General features: G+C 49.0%; 1 protein-coding gene across 1 annotated transcript in view; it reads left to right on the top strand.

Annotated features, from left to right (window-relative positions):
• The first annotated feature begins 11398 nt into the window (after positions 1–11398).
• The window catches only part of LOC104482992 (voltage-dependent N-type calcium channel subunit alpha-1B), a 286868-nt gene continuing 279983 nt past the window's right edge, over positions 11399–18283 (top strand). Inside the window, exons 1-2 of the mRNA XM_086763488.1 lie at positions 11399–11658; positions 13848–13953. Of these exons, the coding sequence (XP_086619614.1) occupies positions 11399–11658; positions 13848–13953 (366 nt within the window). The remainder of the gene's footprint in view (positions 11659–13847; positions 13954–18283) is intronic.

Below are 18283 nucleotides of genomic sequence, written 5' to 3'. Positions count from 1 at the left end.
GGTCTCTTGGTCCTAAATCTGCTTTGCTTTATTATATTTATTATTTTTAACCCCTGTTCTTGCCAGTTATTGTGATACAAAACTGTTAGCTGCGGTTTCTTGCTCTAATTTCCCACTTTCTGACATTGCTGGGTCTCTTCTGCAGCACTATCCTCGAAAACCTTGCCCAGCTTTGCTACATTTGGGCAGTCCCTCTCGTTTGGTGGTCAGCCTGCACAGCTCAGGCACGCGCAGCTGTAAACGGCAAGGGTTTGAAATACAAACTCTTCAGCCATCTGACTTCTCTTGCGGTAAATGTTTGGCTGTGGCACGTGCTCTGTTTGCTGATTAAAATTATTTTCTCAGTAATAGAAGCTCTCAGTATCTCCTCTAATGTGAGGAGGAATAATTAAGTCCTTTAAGTAATGCAAATAAATAATGCCTTTGGAGAGTCCTGAGTGCATCATAAATCATCAGAGCTGTGTTCCTGAGATGCCACCTCCTCGTGTCCTGATGCTGAGTGATCACAGCGGCGTTTTATCAGGCGTTGTGTCCGGATCACCCGCTGGCCCCTAATGCCGCCTGTAATGTTGCTGCCTGAAGAGTCTGGTGACGCTATGATGTCCGTGACGCCTGGTTGTGACCTGTTACTGGTTTATGTAACCTCTTTCTAACGGGAATGGCTTTTGACTGTCTTTCCTCCAGATAGCCCCAGCATGGAGAGAAATGCTGCTGTCCCTCCGTCAGTACTGAGATGAAGGTGTACATAGACCTGGACCGACAGACTCCAGTGCTGTGCTATAAATGCATAGATATGTTTATATTTATGTATGTATGTTTTTTATCATCTATATCCATGTAGATAGTGAGATTATCTTTTTTTTTTTTTTTTTCTTTCCTTTGAGCCTCGGGAACCCGTATTGAGCATCTGGGCACCTACTGGATATCAGGGAAGAGGCAAGTGCCTGGGAATGGGATTCCCAAAGGACAGCTGGGGGACACATCATGGGAGAAAGGTGCAACTTTCCCACTAAAAACCCAACAGGATACAGCTGTTGGATTCTGAACTCACGCTTCTTCCTCGAGCTGTATCTTGCACGCTCTCTCCTTGCTGTAGGTCTGGTCAGAAGACTTTCTGGGTTGGAAGAGGTGGTGGTGCGTCTGTTACATAACATCCCAGTGATGAGACCATCAGGAGCTCTTACTGGGGTTCATCACGTTGCAAGGGAAGTGCCTGATCCGTGGTGTTTTCTGGTTGTAATTGTGAGCATGTGGCTTACTCACTTGGCATTGCAAAGCCTTGGAAAGTCTCAGGCTTGACCAGAGGTGGGTGTTTAGAAATGTAGGACAATTTTCCAGTGGAAATTTGGAGCCTTAAAGACTTGAGGTGCCCCCAAGGTCAAGGAGAATCTGGGCAGGGGGTTTGCAGCTTTGGGTGGAGATGTTCACCTCTGCAACAACAAGGGACAGAGCAGGTATCCCCGAGTACGTGGCTTTCACCCGTGTGCACTTCTGAGAGCTGCTTGAAGACGACCTAGGCTCTTTCCTTAAAAATGTTAGAAATGTCTCATTTTGCACATGATGTCCCAATTATCTACAGCAGGAAAGCAGCACATGGGTGAAAATCCTCCCTTCATCCCTGTGAGTGACTGAATGGACCCACCATGAGGCAAAGTTGCTGCTCTCCTCTTTTGAGAGGAAAACTCCTGTGCAGAGCAGGGGGTGATTTGTTGCTTTGGGAGGCTTGCCTGGAAGCTTTTCTGGATGAAAACCAGCAGCTTCCCTCCACTGAGACAGACTAGCTGGTTTAGTCTGGCAGATGAGTGTGGAGAGGAGCTGCAGGAGTGGTTCTGTGCTATGAGAGCATCCGTCTGCTGTGTGGACCAGCTTCTCGCGCTGCTCCACCCCAGGGAAGGAGGGGAAGTGTCTCCCAGGTTGTGGTGGGGAAGCCAGACCCCTCTACAGGGGTGAGAGCCCTGGCCGGGCTCTGGCTTCCCAGGATCAGCATCCCAGGAGGAAGAGTTCATGGGCAGTGGGTTCTGTGCTTCTGCTGCTCCCAGAGCTTGTGGGTGATGGCAAGGGGTGGGCAAGCATCTGTATAAATATCTGAACAAGCCCTGTCTGCCTGTACTGGGGATGGAGGAGCTGTACGGCACTGGCAGCTGCCTAAAATCCAGTACCAGCCCTCAGGCCAAGTCCTGCGCTTGGGATGAAGCTGGAGCTGTAAGCAGAGCCGGCTGCGGAGATGCTCCCAATGCCTGGAAGAGCTGACATCCCCGGGCTGGGCAGGTGGTTGCAATTTCCCTTACAAGTTATCAGTGTGTTTCCAAAGTATTGTATAAACCAGAAACCTGCTTAATTTATAAGGCTGCCCTGCTGAGTGCCAGGGGTTGTGGGGGCTGGTGAGCGTGGGGAGAGCCAACGGCAGGACTGCTGAACAGGGTGATACCTGCTGGGGCGTGGGAAGCCCTCTCCCACCGGTGGGTGCGGGTCAGTGGTACCCACAGCCCCATCTGGGATGTGATGCGGCGTATGAGGTGTTCCAGTTCTGTCCATGCTGGAACAGAGGGCGCTGGAGCCCGAGAAAAGTCCCGAGACTGTGGTGAGCGGATGCCCAGGCTCCTGCTGCCACCCACGCCAAGGGAGCTTCCCACCTTCTGCCCAGCAGCTCTGGGCAGTCTGAGCCAGGCCCTCGCTGCGGCTGCCAGCTCAGGTGCAGCGTGTGTTCCCATCCTTGCTCCATGGGATTCCAGCCTCCTTTTCTTGGCGTCCTGAATCCCTCCCAGCAGCTGGCGCTTCTTGTCAAAGGGAGAAGCACCCTAAAATGCTGGTGATCGCCTGCTTTTGTATTTGGGATTGGCACTAGTTTGCACCCTCTTAGCCCCTCTCTGCTGCCCCTATTACGTGAAGAAAATCTTCAGATTGCACTAAAGAGGTAAATAAGCAGTAATCTTGGTCCAATGGCTGTCTTGTTTTTTGGCTTTTTTTTTTTTTTTCCTCCTATCCTCTGAATCCCGGGGGCTGATTTTTCAGGCTTTGCCGTATTTCTGTTTGGCTGCATGCAGTCCCTCACCCCCATCTTCTTGGGGGCTCTGACCCCTTCACACTCCCCCCATCCGCAGGGAGAGGAAACAGGGCCCCTGCGTGCGCCTTGGGCTGCTGCTGCTCCTGGCAAGGACATGGCGCTGCCAAGGATGGGTCTTTCCAAGAGTCCCCCAATTGCCGCAGCCCCTTGGCATCAACTGTGCTGTCCTTGGGCATCGACCATGGGCTGCAGCCGTGGGAGATGGGGGCTCGGAGGCTGGGCTGCCCGCGGGCTCATGGCAAGGCGGAAGCGCAGCGCCGCTAGCTCAGCCCTCCTCGAGCCAAAGGTGGAGCAGCTCTCTCCTTCCCATCTACAGGGAGCAAGTCCCCCTGGGTTTTGCTTCATTCCCTGTCTGTAGGTGTGAATGGGTCTCCTGGGCAATGAGCTGGTGTCCTGAGTGGTTTTGCTGGCTCGGAACACAAATGTTCTCCCACCAGTGAGAGAGAGCAGCCCCCACAACTCAATTTAATGTCTGTGCAATGGTGAGAAGTGATATGCTTAAAGGATTAACTCCTCCTTTTCCTTAGCTTCTCTTCACTCCACCACGTAAGCCAACAGAGAGAGCGTGCTAGAGATTGCTGTATCGTGTGCGTGACCACAAGAGATTAATTAAACAGTAAGCCCTAATTACTGAGGCTAAGGCTGACCGACTTACTGTGCCTTGTGAAATAGCTGAATACTTAATTTATGCTAGGATGTGGACATAACTTTCACCATTAGCTGAATAAACAATGAGCACCCAAGCTAGACGGATTGGTTGCCTAATAGGTGTACAGTTATAAACGGCGCGATCTCCTGGCACAGGTGTTGGGCTGCCCGCTGCCTCGCTCAGGCTGGCCAAGGTACAAAAAGGCATTTTTTTTTTGTAAGGGGGGGTTGCTTTACAATGCACTAACCTGCCTTAAGCCTGGGGGATTCCCTGTCTGTCGATATTATTCAGCTTTCCAGCTGATTATCAAAGTGGTTGTCATTTGCGTTTCACTGCAAGTTGGAGAAATAAAAAAAAAAAAAGGGGGGGAAGACATTGAAAGACATAAAAGAAAACAAAACCCCAACTCCCAGTGCAAGGCAGTGAAAGTAGGGCATCTAGCTCCTATTTCTGCCTTTCAATATCTTCCTTAATGACAATAATAGATTCTGAGAAGTGAAAGTTAATCTGTAGCTCCAGAGCTTTTTATTGTGTTTCGCCCTTTTTGTGTGCATTAACCTTTCAGATCTTAGAAAGCTGTGGAGTGTGCATTGCTTTTTAAAATTCCTGTTATTCTCACTTACTGCATGGTTCCTGATCTGGTTCTGGACAGAGTCAGAGCACATCCACCCGTTAACTGTGCTTCGTTGAGCACTTCATCGCACCTTCAGTCTGTCTCTTAAATTGACTTATTAAGTGGATTGGAGGTCCCGAGTGGGTTTGAAGCTTTGCTGAACCGAGCGCTCTGCAGAGGAGGAGAGAGCATCCCAGGACCACGGAGATAATAACTTGAACAGGGGAAAGGTAAGGAAAGGACACCTTGATATCTGTTTTCAGATGGGGGAAATACAGTGATTTAAAGGCGTGAGGTGTGTCCGTGTGCTCAGGATCATTGAGGGCACTTGTAGCAAAGCCTCTGTGTATCTGCAATCCCATTCAGTCAAAATGAGTGAAATCTCCCATTTTTAAGACAATTCTGTGCACTTTTTCATATGCATTGTGTCTTTTATCTTGTGCCGTGTGAACTGAAGACCCCACATAGGGAAGCGATCCTTGTTTTCTATCATCTGACTACATGTCACTAAAACCTGTTGCTTTTCCTAGGTTAAAAGGACCAAAACAGTCTTGAAACTGCAAAGATTTGGGATGTGCTGGTGAAAGAATTCTAAGATACCTTGAGGAACCTTTTCCCTGCAACAATGTTCTGCAAGAGGTCGTGATGTGCCACTGACTTGGTTCTAGCTTTGCCAGGATTTCCTGTCTGTATCGAAGGACAAAGGTGAACTCTCACTTATTGCGACTACACTACTTTAGATACTGTCATTATTTTGCTCCTTTGCATTGCTTCTCTACTCCATAGCGATGCCTTCTGGGAGATAAGCTTACAAGATAGCTGTTTCCAGTTGTTCCAGAGCAAAGGCTCTCTTTTTAGAATCATAGAATTGCAGAAGGGTTTGGGCTGGAAGGGACATTTAAGGCCCAGTTGGAGATGGCCCTGCCACGACCTGGGCCATCTCCAACCAGATCAGGTTGCTCAGAGCCCCAGCCAACCTGGCCTGGAATGTTTCCAGGGATGGGGCATCCACCACCTCTCTGGGCAACCTGGGACAGTGCTCCACCACCCTCAGTGTGAAAAAATGCTTCCTTCTATCCGGTCTGAATCTACCTCCATGTATTTCCAAACCATCACCCCTCGTCCTGTCACACCAGGTCCTGCTGAAGAGTCTCTCCCCATCTTTCCTGTAGCCCCCTTTAGGCATTGGGAGGCCGCTCTCAGGTCTCCCCGGAGCCTCCTCTTCTCCAGGCTGAACAGCCCCAGCTCTCCCAGCCTGTCCTCACAGCAGAGGTGCTCCAGCCTTCTGATCATCTGCGTGGCCTCCTCTGGACCCTCTCCAACAGCTCCACGTCCTTCTGATGTTGGGGGCTCCAGAGCTGGACGCAGTGCTGCAGGGGGGGCTCTCACCAAAGTGAAGTAGAGGGTCAGAATCCCCTCCCTCGACCTGCTGGCCACACTCCTCTTGATACAGCCCAGGATGTGGTTGGCCTTCTGGACTGCAAGTGTACATTACTGGCTCATGTTGAGCTTCTCATCCAACGCTTCCAAGTCCTCCTCAGGGCTGCTCTCAACACATTCTCCACCCAGCCTGGATTTGTTCTTGGGATCCCAAATTCTTCAAAAGAAGTCACCAAATTCCTCAAAACCTTAGAGAACCTCAGGAATCTAGGCCTTCCTACACCTTGTCGTTGGGCATGTCAACCTAAAACTTGGCTACTGTAAACATGGATGTGTTTACCTGGATGTTAATTTCTCTGTATTTTCTCTCTTTATGCCTCAATAGCCTCTCTTGCCCACCACTGGGAAGATGTCAAGCCCTGGCTCCTAGATCAATCTGTATTCAATGACAGTGCTGAAAATAATCCAGGCAAAGTGTGATTCCCTTTGCAGCGTGATTTGACATGCACCTGACGTGCTGGGAGCTTTGCATAATATACAGCAGACGTCTGCAGGAGACAAGTACAGACACTGCTGGGTTTCTGTGGAAAGGAACCTGGGAAGAGGCTGTCTTCAACTTGTGTTAACCTTTGGGTGAGTGACTGGTAAAATTCCCAAACTTCTCAGACTTCCCTTTGCCAGCTCATCTAGCTGCTGATCTGACCAGAAGAGTCCTGGTGCTCTATCAGTTTTTATGATGCCTCTCACTCTTGGCTTTCAAGAGTGGTGCTCACCCAGAGCCGAGCCTATACGTTACTCTAGTTTGTCTACAGCCAGATTTGAAAAGGTGTTTTGACATCTAGATGTTGAGAAGCATCTAGGCAGACTTTCCAAAGAGCCTTAGCAGAGGACAGACCTGAATCATAATGAGGATTAGATGTCTAAGCATTTTGTACCGCAGACAGATATGTACTGAAAGACAGGCGAAGGGCTCACCAAGTCCCTCTCTGGTGATCAAGTCCTGAGTTGAATTGAGGTCCAAAGCAATGGAAGAGAATCACAGAATCATAGAATCTTTAAGGTTGGAGAAGACCTCCAAGATCATCAAGTCCAACCATCAATCCACCACCAGCATGTCTACTAAACCCTGTCCTAAAGTGCTACATCTACATGTTCTTTGAACACCTGCAGGGATGTTAACTGAACTTGTTGCCTTTCCCTGCTGGCTAGTCACTCTTGGAGACTGGTGTAGAAATTGTGTAGAAACAGTGTAGAAATTCATCTTAGAAATGCCAAGGAGAATAAAAATATGAAGCCTGATATAAAAACAGTTAGTACTCTTTATCCATCATCTTATCACAGTTCCCCTGCCACTGTTTAGACTAAGCTCCTCTAAATAGTAAGCTTGATCTGATCTGGGCTGGAAGAGCTGTGTGGTATTGTGGAATTGGGATGGTGCTGGCTTGGAGGTTTGTGCAGAGATGAAATTACTGTATCGGCCAGTTCCAACCCAGGGCTTTGCCATCGACATTCCCAGCCCAACCAACGAGCTCTCAGGAGCAGGGTCTCTGCTACTCTGTGTTTGTACAGCAGCTAGTGGTAATTGGCCCCAGTGGTTCAGGACATTGTTTGTATTACAGATGATAGCACGGTCGTGACACGTGTGTAAGAGGAGCTGCATCTTCACGAGGGGTGATGCAGTGTTCACTCTTTTACCCTTTTATTCTTGATAAAAGGTAACAAAGCACCTTTTTTGCTGCCCTTGCCTCGCTGTCTTTTGCACAATGCCATTCTGCATCCTCTGCCAGGCTTGAGCTCAGTCTTTCACAATCTTGTCTACTTTCATCGCAGCAGGGTTTTCCTCCAGCACAGCTGGTGCAAAATGCATGTGTGCTGGTGAGGAGAGTAGGAGCTACTGGCCCAGTAAGCTGCTTTTCTTGGCCTGGAGCTGTGGACCTTCCTGTGTTTGGCAGTAGCCCGGATGCAGACCTCCAAGGTGTTCGGGACAGCCTTCCTACAGCTGACTGACCCCTGAGCTCACCTGGACACAAGGTGTGCCAGTAAACCTTGACCTTCCCTCCGTGCCACTCCAGGTGTAGGCCAGGACCCCGGGGGGTTCAGAGGGTGGTGGGTATTCCTTCCTCTCGTAAAGGAAGAAATATTCTACTTTCCTGCTGCTGCTTCTGCAAATGTGTGCCTCCTAACCTGCTTGGTGGGGATGGTGTTCCTAAATTTTGGCCACCATCCCTCATACAGGACACCCGTGCTCACGTCTCTGGAGCACAGCAAGCTGGAAGTCTACTTCTTTGTGGCTCAACCAGAACCCTGCCCTGAGGTGGATGCAGATGTGTTCTGGGAGTCCTTGTGAGCTGCTTTGCCAGGGGAAAGAAATGTACCACTGAGTGCCACTTCCCAGATGGAAGTGCTGCCCCGTTAAGCCCAGTCACCCACCTCAGGCTTTGTGCTCGGGATGGAGGCGAAAGTTCAGGGAAGCGCTGGGTGGCCTGGCAAAGTTGCTCGGGGAGGAGGACGGCTCCTCGCTGGAGCCCAGACAGCCAGCGCTGGAGAGCAGAGTGATTCGTTCACCTCTGTTTTTGGGTCTTATGCGGAGGAGTTACTCATGACCGAAGCCATTTTTAGCATTTGCCATGAAAAGCTCTTTGCCCTCCTGTACTGGTAGATTATAGATGTCTGACCTGTTTCAGAGCTCTAAATTTTTTGCTTTCTCTTAACTCCCTGGCTCTTTCCATAATCTTAAAAAGCCCAACTAAATCCTGACGCTTCCCCTCTCAAAGCTAAGTAATCCTTGCAATTGAAATCTCCTTCTAGTGTTTAAGGCTTTTAGTGCTTAAAATATCTGTGGTGTGGGGAAAAAAAAAACCAACCCAAAACCCACAAACCCCTGAGCACGCAGACTGAGAAAGGGCAAGCTGTGGTTTAGCAGAACATCCCCACGCCGTGCTCACACCGTTTTCTCACAGACACCCCCAGCACCCCGTTTGCCGACTTCACTGCGTGAATTCCTGGGAGAGACGTGATGACTTGGTGGCTCTGGGAGGAGAGAAGGGGATGTGAGGGTCAGAGCTTTACCTGATTCTCAGTACTGTCTGATGCAAAAGACAGTACTTTTCTTTCTATTTTTCTTTTTTTTTTTTTTTTTTGACTTTTCAGAGCTGTTTCTCCCCATCTTGTTGTAAGCACGGGAGGATGCAGACATGAAGATTTGTGAACTCAATGTATTTCTTTTTCCCAGGTGCTAATTTCCATCAGAAGAGGTGAGGGTTTATTGAAAATGGCATTTCCCCATCCAGCGGCTACTGATAAAGAGCCACATTTTACTTTTTTTTTTTTTATAAGACAGACTACAGAATATGTTAGACTCAGTGACCAGAAGAAAAGTGAAAAATTTACATGACTAACTAAGTCAGCGGGTGGAAATCTGCTTTTCAGATGACAAGATAAATTTATTATAGAAAAATTGCAGTGAGGATGAAGATAAAAATATTTTTAGGGGAAACTTTAATGAGAAAAAAACATTTTCCTACCCTCCTCAGGCCATGAGCTGTGAGCTCCCTGCACCCTCCTCTTCCCTCCATGAAATAAAGAAACTTTCCCTGATGACCTGGCTGTGTGGGTCAGTGTGGCAGTGCTTGGGGATGAAGACTCACGGGGGAAACGCTCTTGTTTTCATCTCTGCCTAGCGTCTGTTTGAGGGATTCTGAGCCAGTGGGAGTTGGAGCAACTTGACAGCAGCCAAAGTGCAAGGCCTCAGTTCCCAAAGATTTCAGCTTTCTTCACCAGGAAAAGTTTTTTTCAAAGACTGCAGCATTCAGTTTAATCCGCACAACTATCCAAAACTGGGGTTGAGGGAAAGGCCTCTTTTATTGCATTCCCAGCACGTGCATGGGAAGGCCACCTCCAGACTGGAGCTTCTCCTCCGTGGGCTGGTCCTAGTGACTGGGAAGAGCTGGTGGCCGTGTCAGGATGGTTGGTGGTCGTTGCTGCGTCCGGCCCCTCCAGGCACCAGGATGTGATGAATCTTTGTCCCTTGCTGCTTCCCTCTGTGACTCCTCAAGTTCGTGCTGCTCCTTACTCACCTTGGCGCCGCATCCGAGGGGATCTTCTGGCTGTGCCGGACACCAAAGCCATGCATAAGAAGCTGGTTTCTTCCGGAGAGTCACCCTTTGGATGTTGCCAGCCCTTATTTGTGCCACGTGTGGATGTCGCCAGCCCTCTCTCTGCCTTCTGAAGCCAGCAGATGTGGTTGCTCCAGACTTGCCCAGTTGGTGGGTTAGTTTTGAACTGAGACAGCTTGGATGACTAAGGATTTCCTTACTGTGAGGGAAGTGAAAATGTCCTCCTGTTGATGGCCTTGACTTCTCTGGAGTGTCCCTTCTAAAAGTTAATAGTTTTTATCTCGGGTTTAGCCTAAATGCAAAAGCAAACCCTCACCAGCTGCTGCAGTGCTGGTTGATGTGAGGAGCTCCAGAGCAAGGAGGAGCTGTCTGTCTGACTTGTGGTGGATGGGAGCAACAGAGGGTGTTGGAATAAACAGGATTAAAGGCTTTCGTGCATAAATACGGGATTAAAGGTATCCAGTGCTCTGCAGGAGTCATTCAAACCAAGGAGAAAGCAAGTAAGTTGGCCAGAAGGGTGCAGCTCTGGCTCAGACCAGCCTCTACTTGCTGATGTGGGGGTTACACCCCCCCACCCCCCGCATCGGTGCCGGTCCCAGGGGCCAGATCTCAAAGGGGCACCCCCTCCCCATTGCACCCCCATTTCACACTACCACCCCCTCTCCCCCCATTACCCCCGACATTCCCCGGGGCTCCTGATGGCACAGATGGGGGTGACGGGGGTGACAGCGTCTCCGATGCACAGCTCTGCCCTGGAGCCCCCCCACCCCACCCCGGCTGGGTGCAACAGCCGGGCAGCGCACATCTGGGCAGCGCACATCTGGGCACCGGCACGCAGGCGCAGGGGCCGCCTCGCCTGTTTCGCCCCTCAAATCCCCAGACAGCAGCACCCCCCGGCCGGGGTTTTGCGCGAAGCCCTGCGGAGGGGGGATGGGGGGGTTCGGTCCCTCCTTCCCCGCGGCCCCGGGGAGTGGCCGCTGCCCCGTTGTATTTATGGAGGTGGGCGGCGGCGGCCGGGCCGGGCCGGCTCCATCCTTCCCTTTCCTCCCATCCCTGCCCGCCTCCCGGTACCGGTGACTGGAGCGGGCGGAGCCGCGGAGCTCGATTGGCTCCGGGCATCACATGCGGCTGGGCCGGGCCGGGCTGGGCTGGGCTGGGCTGGGCTGGGCCGGGCACGGCGGAGCGCTCGGGCGGCGCGGACGGCAGCAGCGCGGCCCCTTCCCAACCCAGCGAAGCCACCCGTCGCCGCGGAAAGGACCGCAACCGGTCACCCACCGGCCCCGGCCATGAGGTCGGGCCGGGAAAACGGCACCTGCACAGGGAGGTGAGCGGAGCCCCGCGCCTTCCTCCCTCCTCCGGGCAGCCGCAGCGGCGGGAAGAGGAAGGGGTGGAGGAAGGGAAAGGGCTTTTTATTTTTCCAGTTTTAATTAAAAAAAAAAAAAAATCTGTATATTTTTGCTGCCGTCGATCCCGCAACTGAAGCCCCCGGAGGGAGAAGTGCTGCGCGCTGTGATGCGTCTTCCTCTCGCTTCGGCTGCCAGTTCGGATTGTAGCGCCCGGCTCCGTGCGCTGCGAGAATGGCTCGGTTTGGGGATGATCTGCCAACCCGCTATGGAGGTGGAGGGCCGGCCGGGGCTGGAAGAGGGAGCAGCCGGCAAGGTGGCCCCCAGGCCGGCCAAAGGATGTATAAACAGTCGATGGCTCAGAGGGCCAGGACTATGGCTCTCTACAACCCCATCCCTGTCAAACAGAACTGCTTCACAGTCAACAGATCCCTCTTCATCTTCAGTGAAGATAACGTTATACGGAAATATGCCAAGAGAATAACAGAATGGCCATATCCTTTTGGGGAGGGTGTGTGGGGAAGGTGGGAGGGGGAGACTGCGGGAAAGAGATCCCCCAGTCAGTTAAGGGTGAGTATCGGGCTGATGTGGACTTGTGTGTGTGATCCAGGGTGTGACGGGTGTGTGTGACACGGAGCCGTGTGGCTGACATAATGCACGGCCGTGTAGCTGGGTATCATAGGAAACTGCTTCTGTGGGAACGGCAGAGCGTGTTCTGACTGTGCCAGGTGCGTGTAAGACATCCGTGTGCTCCAATGTGTGTTTAACTGTGAGATATACAGTTGCATGGATTTACATTTCCTATAATTTAAGCCAAATTCAAAGGGCTCTGTGAGATTCATGCTAACGAATCCTGATTCTTATTTGCATCACAGAGCCTTTCAACTCTTCTTTCTCACTCTGAATAGAGGGAGGAATGTGGACTAAAAATGGTGACACCTTAGTATTAAAGCTGCATTGGTAGTAGGGACATTGATAGCCAAGGTGCCTTGCGAATCCCATTAATACAATCATTGCAGCTGGGTGTTCGGTACATCTCCTCCTGAAGCCATTAGAATCCACACGGATCTTGTCACTTTGATTAGCTGTGTAGTCTGAGCTTAGGCTGTGCTAAAGAAAATGAAAAATATAAAAAAAAGAAAATCGTTGTGGCAGAGGAAGGCAGAAAGTGGGGAGAAGGCTGATCTGCTGTATTGGGAAAGGGGCAGATGCTTTCTGTCTCAGAACCAGCTCCTAGGCCAAGTGAGCTGCAGAGATCTGCCTCAGAAGGGGGCTTTGCTTGTAACGATGTGCACAGTGGGGGTGTAAGCCATGAGAAAAGGGAAGCAGACTATTTGAGGTTACCAGGGAGTAGATTTAGAGTGTGTGTGTACGTGTGTGTGTCTACAGGAGTGCATTACACCGGTGATCTCAAGGGAGCCGGTTGTTTTCTTTTCATTTAGTATCACAGACCTATTAATCCTCAGCTAACAGCAGCAGGGCCTCCTCCCAGCCTCCTAGCAACACTTTCAATTGCCAGAGAGGCCGGCTCCCCTTCAGGCTTCCCCAGTTTTCACTTCCTGAGGGGCTAACGGGGAAAAAATACACCAGTAGAGTGAATGCAGTTCCCTTCCCCCTGAACACGCACAAGCATATTGATCTTTCCATCTGTGTTATAAAATCACAGAGATTGCTGTGCTTCCTCATCCGTTTCTCCTTCCCTGCCTTCTGATCCGAATAAACGAGCCCCAAAGCTTGGGTGGCTGGTGGAGCAGCGCGTTTCCTGCACGCCTGGGCGCAACCTGTCCGCCTCCTGGCTCTGGGGTGACTGTTCTGCACCCGGTGGTGTGGGGAAGGGGACCCACAGCGGGTTCGGCAGGGCCACCGCCCGCTCTCCCCCCGACCCCGGGCCGGGGCTGCGGGGCGAGGGGCCGGGCGGGGCGGGACGCTGTCCGCGGTGCTGACAGTCGCTGTCCGCGGTGCTGAACGCCGATGTTTGCGGTGCTGAGCGTCGCTGTCCGCGGTGCTGAGCGTTGCCCGCCGTCATCCATGGCGTGGCTCCGCCCTGGGAGCGCAGGGGATCGGCAAGGCTCAGGGCTGGAGACCATGGCGAAAGGCAAGGGGGTAGTGAGTGCTGCGTTTGCCTTCTCTCCTGAGAGATCGCTTCCCCCATACATCCTGACAGGGAGCTGATGATTTTGTTCTCACCAGGAGCGGGCATTGCAATCTAGCAGCAATTCATGTTTTGGACCTGCGTAGACACTCTAAATGGGACTTTTTCTAGCCCATCGCTTATTTACACTATGCGCTCAAGTTAAATGATGGGCAATTTCTGAAGAACAATTCAGCAGATGGCATTCAGCTATATAATCTATTTTGGAGCAGTTTAGCTTATCAATCTCACTTAAAAATAACATATTAATAGCTTGTTGGTTCCTTCAAACCTTTTACTTTCTTGTTCCTAAATTCCTTCAGCAGCTCAGATTCTGTGTAAGTCACTAACTCTCTCAAAGAAGAGAGCCAATTTCCTACTTTTGTTCCAAAGACACCCCAGAAAGACCTGAGGCAGTCAAGGAGACTAAACGTCTTCAGAAAATATGAGAGATCTTAGAATGCTCAATAAGTGTAACTGTTAGGTAGAAATGTTACTTGGATGAGGTTCTTCTTGTGTTGTCTAGTGTTTTCTTTAACTTCTGGTCCCCACTCCATTTGAATACATGATTTTAGCTACAATCATAGCCAATTGTATTGTGCTGGCTCTGGAACAACATTTGCCGGATGGAGACAAGACACCTATGTCAGAGAGACTGGTGAGTTGTATTCATTCATGTACTTTTGTGTTTCTCGTCTAATACAAAAAGCAGTCAGCCACCCAGTGTTGTGAAGGTATTGACTTGACAATCAGAAAAAATAAGTTAGTGACAACAAATATAACTCTAGCTTCCCGAACCCATCTTCACAAGTATGCTTCCTCACTCTAGCCAGCCCTGCCCAATTGCAGGAGAAGTGATGGGTCTTACATTAGGATCAGAAGAGCAGCAGTCCTAGGTCGTTTATAGTTTGTAGACATGAAGGGGCTGCCAAATGCTCAGAATTATCTGTAGAATCAAATAAACTTCAGTGATATTTTCCCAGGAAGTGGAAAAACAGAGCAACCCTTTAGATTTGTATGTCTTTCAGCTATTTTCCTTTTACAGCATATATATCAAGGACCCCTTCAAAGCAAACTTTGGGTTTAGATGATTAAACTTCCCTTCCAAAAAAGAGAAACCAACTTACAGAGCAAAATAATTTACCCACAGGCTTTATGGTAATGAGCCCAATTACCTTATTTCAAAAGAAAATGTAAGAATAGCTTCAAAATCATTCTTCCATTTATCATCACTGTAGGAAAATTCTGCAAACAAAGATGACATTAGGCTTGCTGCCAAAAGTTAGAGCCTCTGAACACTGGTTGCTACAGTTTCCAAGGTTGGTCCATACCAGTGGGCAACTGTCACAATCTCTTTCTTCAGAAACAGGAAAAAGTGTATAAGTGATAGATCTACAAAGAGCTTCAGGGGCAGCTGGTTGATACTGTTTGGAAATGTATCTGCTGATGCTGGCTGCCCACCTACATTGTGTTTGCTTGGTCTCATTCTGAGTTATTTCTAGTTAAGAAGAGATGAGGAAAAAATGAAGAACACGCATGTATGTTGATCTTTCTGACATTAAACATATTTTTGTCTGGTTTGGGATTGGCTAGCAAGGCAAGCCTGCGTTTGTGAGCAAAGCACAGATTTAGACCCAGGGTAAACATTGAGTTTGGGAAACGCCTTCCATAGTTATGAACGTGTGGAGCAGTGAAGGGGAAAAGCAGTTTTGTGGATGTTCTGGTTTGGTAACCTTTTGGTGACATGTTGTTTTGAGCAGCAGTAAGTATGGTTAGCACATTGTTTCTGTGTTCCTCTGTATCTCTAGACTTGTAAGGGGATCCTAGAGGCTTTTTTATTAGTCCTTTTCCCCCAGATTAATTAAATTTTACAGCACCCAGTACTGCACACACACCTTCAGTTCCTGCCCAAATCATTCCAAAGGGGGGCACTGGCATTACCTCCAAATTGTGTAAGGTAACTGAATGAGTTAAATGCACAGCCTCCACCTTGTTGGCTCTGCCTTGGTGATGAAGGAAGACTTAACCCCTGATTTTCTTTCCCAAACACTGTTGTGCAGCATTGTCGTTGAGCCAGATATTCTGAAGCCATTTTAACTACAGCACATTTGTAACTCTGAAGTATAAAGGGGTTTAACATAGAATAACACTGAGAATCTTTACAAGTCACAAAATATTTCCTGTTTACAACATATGCTGGAAAGATTAAGCATTGTGAATATGAAAAACTGTCTTCTGGTTTCCAAAGTGAAACCTCCTTAGAATGTTCCTGCTGCTTCCACAAACTGTAAGTTGTTTCATTGAAAATTAATCATTACAAATCCACACTAAACCAGAGTAGGTGAACATTCCCACACATTTGCAGGCTTGTTGAGCCAAATTATAAGTCCATGCAGAACAGCAGGTACTTTATTCTTTGACAGGAATGGAATTGGCCTTTTTATGGTTAACAATTTATGGATATACCTTTCCTTCTCCTGGGTTCATTAAAATCCCCAAATTGGAGTGAGGGCTTGTCACTGACGTGTTAATCAGATCTTAAAGATGTGAGATGCACATCACAAGCTTTTTGTGACTGGGAGATGTAGGCAGAGTTGTTGAAGGAAAACCAAAGCTACCCAGATACTTTGTGCCACAGATACAAAGACAAAAATCTGAAGATTGTCTGGTTTTTTTTTTTTTTTTTTTTAAAGCTGAGAAAAAAAAAGGCGGAACCCATGTGAACATTTAAATTATTTTTTTCTCTTTTGATCAAAGTTTTCCTCTATGTATCTCCCCAGAGACCCAAGATATGAACCTGCAGTCTCACTTGGCTGTTTTCTGTGCTCCTGTTACTTGTGAAGGAGGGTTAATTAAGCACATGGGAAGAGCAAGTGATGTCTCAGTTTATGCAATATTTCAAGAACTGGGATGGCTGACTTATAAGTAATCTTTCTCTGTCCATATTCTGTACGTAGTTTGTAGCACAGAAAAGCATTACTTGGCTCTATGATGGAAATTCTGGTCAAAACCAGGGCTTTGAAAAAAACACCAGCCTGGTGGTCAAAGCATTTAGTGGTGAACTGGAGCATTGGCTTCAAGTCCTTGCTTTTTAGAGAAGAGAAATAAGCTCACTCTTCCACTAGCAGGAGAACGACCTACCCCCTAAGCTCTTGCTGACTCTGAGCTGGGAGTCTCGCATGCTTTGGCTGCTAGAAGTGTTTATTTCACATCAGTAATTATCCACTGGAACAGAGATGTTACAAACTTGCTACTGTCCATCTCAGCTGAGTGCCCTAGCCAGCACATTATAGAGCCAGTCTCCCTCTCTCCCAATAAATATTGCATTGTTTGTACACATTGGAGGGGTGCCAACTGAAAAGATGCTGAGGGAGTTGTGCTGAGTGACCCAGAGCCTTGCGGTGAGAGCTCCAAATGTGGGAATGTGAGCTTCACATCTGAGCCCTGAATGGCCTTGCAGGTGGATGCCTTGCTCGTGATGCTCTTGCCTGTCCAGGCTCAGGCATGCTCCTTCTCTCTCTGCCTCCTTCCTCAGTTCTCAGTTTTTCATGAGAGGCTTCCATAGACCACAGATTTGTCCCAGCCTGACAGAGACAAGGAAATCTATTTTCTGCCCTGCTCTGGGGCACGCCTGTTTGAAGACACCAGTGGGTCAGTACGATGATCATCTGCATGCCACCGTAGGCCTCTGAGAGTTTGGCTCCCCTGGGTGGTTTTGATGTGAGGGCAGAACGTAACTGTTTTCTCAGATATTCAGCATGACAGCTCTTGTACTTTACTAACAGATGTAATTCTTTATCTTATGCACAGGCACTTTGTGCAATTGTATGTGAGCTGTTCATATTAACCTTTGCATGAACAAAGCCTTACACACCCAAACCTATCAAGGTTGTCGCATCCAAAGGCCAAGGAAAGACACTAGGACATGGACTGGGAATAGTAATGACTTTCCAGACTCAGAAGTTGTTTCTGATCTGAAACATATTGATTAAATGTGTGTTTGGCCCACTCTCAAGCTTTGCTGTGTCCACAGCAGACAACCTGCTGGCATAGCTCTGGCTGCTGCCCAAATTCACCACCATCCTTCCAAGCACGCACGCTGATGCTCATTATCACCTGCTTTCCCACACTTGAACCCAAGCAGCAGCACAGCCTCCTGTCTGAGGGGGGCTGCAGGATGCCGTGGCAGTGGGATTTCTGAGCCGACAGCAGTGCCGTTGCAGTGCTGCACAGGGCTCTTCACCTGTGTCCTTGTTCTCCACCTCCTTCCATCAGACACTTATGCGAATCCTATTTTTTCGGCAGCAGGCCCCACTACCTAATGGGCACAAGTTTTATTTTTCATCCCATTACTGCCCTGATTCCTAGACTAAGCTAGTGTAAATGTAGACAGGCTTTAGAAAAGACCCTCTTCCTACCCTCTCTTATTTCCCCAGCTAGTCACCACCAACCCTATAAATGACAGCTTTTCATTGTAATAAATACCCAAGCCCATCCATGAGCCTTCCTGCTTCCCTAGAAGCTAACAAGAACTTCTGCGACCCACTTCCTAAGAGCTCTGCATAGTCCTAGCTTTGGGAAGAGTGTTTTCTATCAAACCCTTGAGTACCTGGAGCCTGGCTCTTTAAAGCCGGGAGCTGTAATTGCAAAGCACCTGACCTAGATTGAGCAAAGGACTGGTGGCAGAGTAGATATAAGGCTTCCAGGAAGGGAGGGAGTAATGAAGGGAGCACATGTGGGTAAAGGTATATGTGTGTGTGTATATATATATATATATATATATATATTTTTTTTTTTTTTTGTGTTAGAAGAGCTTTGTTTTTTAGAGGCATGCTAGTGGTTGTGGGATGGAAATACAGGATGGGCTAGGAGGCCTTTGTTTGCAAAGGTTTTGTGTACTTGTTGAACTGGAAGGTGGTGCGGGGTTGAAGAGCAGGCAGGCTGGGCTGTTAGAGTGCTCCTGTCTGCGTAACAGAAAGCAGAGGAGC

Source organism: Chlamydotis macqueenii, chromosome 20 (genome assembly GCF_036417535.1).
Source record: "Chlamydotis macqueenii isolate bChlMac1 chromosome 20, bChlMac1.mat, whole genome shotgun sequence".
Classification (NCBI taxonomy): domain Eukaryota; kingdom Metazoa; phylum Chordata; class Aves; order Otidiformes; family Otididae; genus Chlamydotis; species Chlamydotis macqueenii.
Note: the sequence above shows the minus strand (reverse complement) of the source record. Positions and strands in the feature narration are given on the sequence as shown.